Source organism: Vipera ursinii (genome assembly GCF_947247035.1).
Source record: "Vipera ursinii genome assembly, chromosome: 2".
NCBI lineage: Eukaryota > Metazoa > Chordata > Lepidosauria > Squamata > Viperidae > Vipera > Vipera ursinii.
Genome location: NC_139513.1, coordinates 5,682,460 through 5,683,758, shown reverse-complemented (window position 1 = coordinate 5,683,758; position 1,299 = coordinate 5,682,460). Strand labels below are relative to the sequence as shown.

The following is a 1,299-nucleotide window of genomic DNA, read 5'->3' as shown; positions in this document are numbered from 1 at the left end:
TATATATATATAATTATATATATATAATTATATAATTATATATATATATATATATATATATATATATATATATATATATATATATTATAAAATTATATATATATATATAAAATTATATATATATATATATATATATATATATATATATATATATATATATATATAAATTATATATATCTATATATATATATATATATATATATATATATATATATATATATATATATATATATAATTATATAAATAAACATATAAATAAAATTATATAAATAAATAAATTAGCAAGCTGAGAGTTCCGGCACCTTTTTTAAAAAAGAAAAAAAGCTCTGGCCACCTGTCTCCTGTTTCCAGAGAGCCTCTCCTGGGGGGGGGGAAGAGGGGGGTGGATAGAAAGAGGCAGCAGAGTCCCATCCACGCTTTGGGGAGCGGACGAGAAAGAGGACCGAATCAGGGAAGCTTTACAGGGCGGAGCGAAAGAAACTTCCTGAATTGATTCCCCTCCCCCATGCCCCCGAAAGGGACTCACCGAAGCAGCTGTCCCGCAGAGCGACCGCCACCAACACCAGGAGCAAGAGGGGCGCAGAGCGCAGAGCCATCCTGGCCGGGATCCCCAACTTGGTCCCCTTTTTTAGACAGACGCGCTCTGCGTGATCACAAGGCAACAATCCGGAGCAGAAGCTGGTGATTGGCCAGTCTCAACCAGTAGGAAAAAATGTATTCCCGTGTCGTCATTGGTTGCTAGGCAGACGTCCGGGCGCAACCGGATAGACAGGCGGGGAAAGGAAAGCGAAAGTTCCATCAGGAAATCCCCTTCGTGGCATTCGGCCTCTTGGGGGGAGGGGCAGAAATGGGGGGCTCGGAAAAGCGGGAGGGTTATCTGTGCCTGGGGGGAGAGGGAGGGGGGGGTGCGTGGTCACTTTCAGACCCCATGCAACCCCGACACACACACACACACAACACACACACACACACACACACACAGTGTGAGGAGGTGAGAAAGACGCAATAAATTTAGACGGCTGCCCCTTCTTTTGGCAGCCCTTCTGAGACTCCAACAATCAGTGCTTTTTTTGTGAAAGAAAAAAGTGCCGGAACTCACACATGTCATACAACCTGCCTTGCCTACCCTACAAGGTTCCATCCAAAAAAGGTGCCGGAACTCCCTTCTGAGCCTTCTATGAGAAAAAAAAGCCCTGCCGACAATACAGGTGGTCCTCAACTCACAACAGCTCATTTAGTGGCCGTTTGAAGTTACAACGCAACTGAAAAAGTGACGTGACCATTTTTCACACTTATGAC

General features: G+C 42.5%; 1 protein-coding gene across 1 annotated transcript in view; it reads right to left on the bottom strand.

Annotated features, from left to right (window-relative positions):
* The window catches only part of LOC310635920 (class I histocompatibility antigen, F10 alpha chain-like), a 20,662-nt gene extending 19,983 nt beyond the window's left edge, over window positions 1–679 (bottom strand). The window contains exon 1 of the mRNA XM_083355305.1: window positions 527–679. Within this exon, the coding sequence (XP_083211431.1) occupies window positions 527–596 (70 nt within the window). The 5' untranslated portion in view covers window positions 597–679. The remainder of the gene's footprint in view (window positions 1–526) is intronic.
* Window positions 680–1,299: the final 620 nt, after the last annotated feature.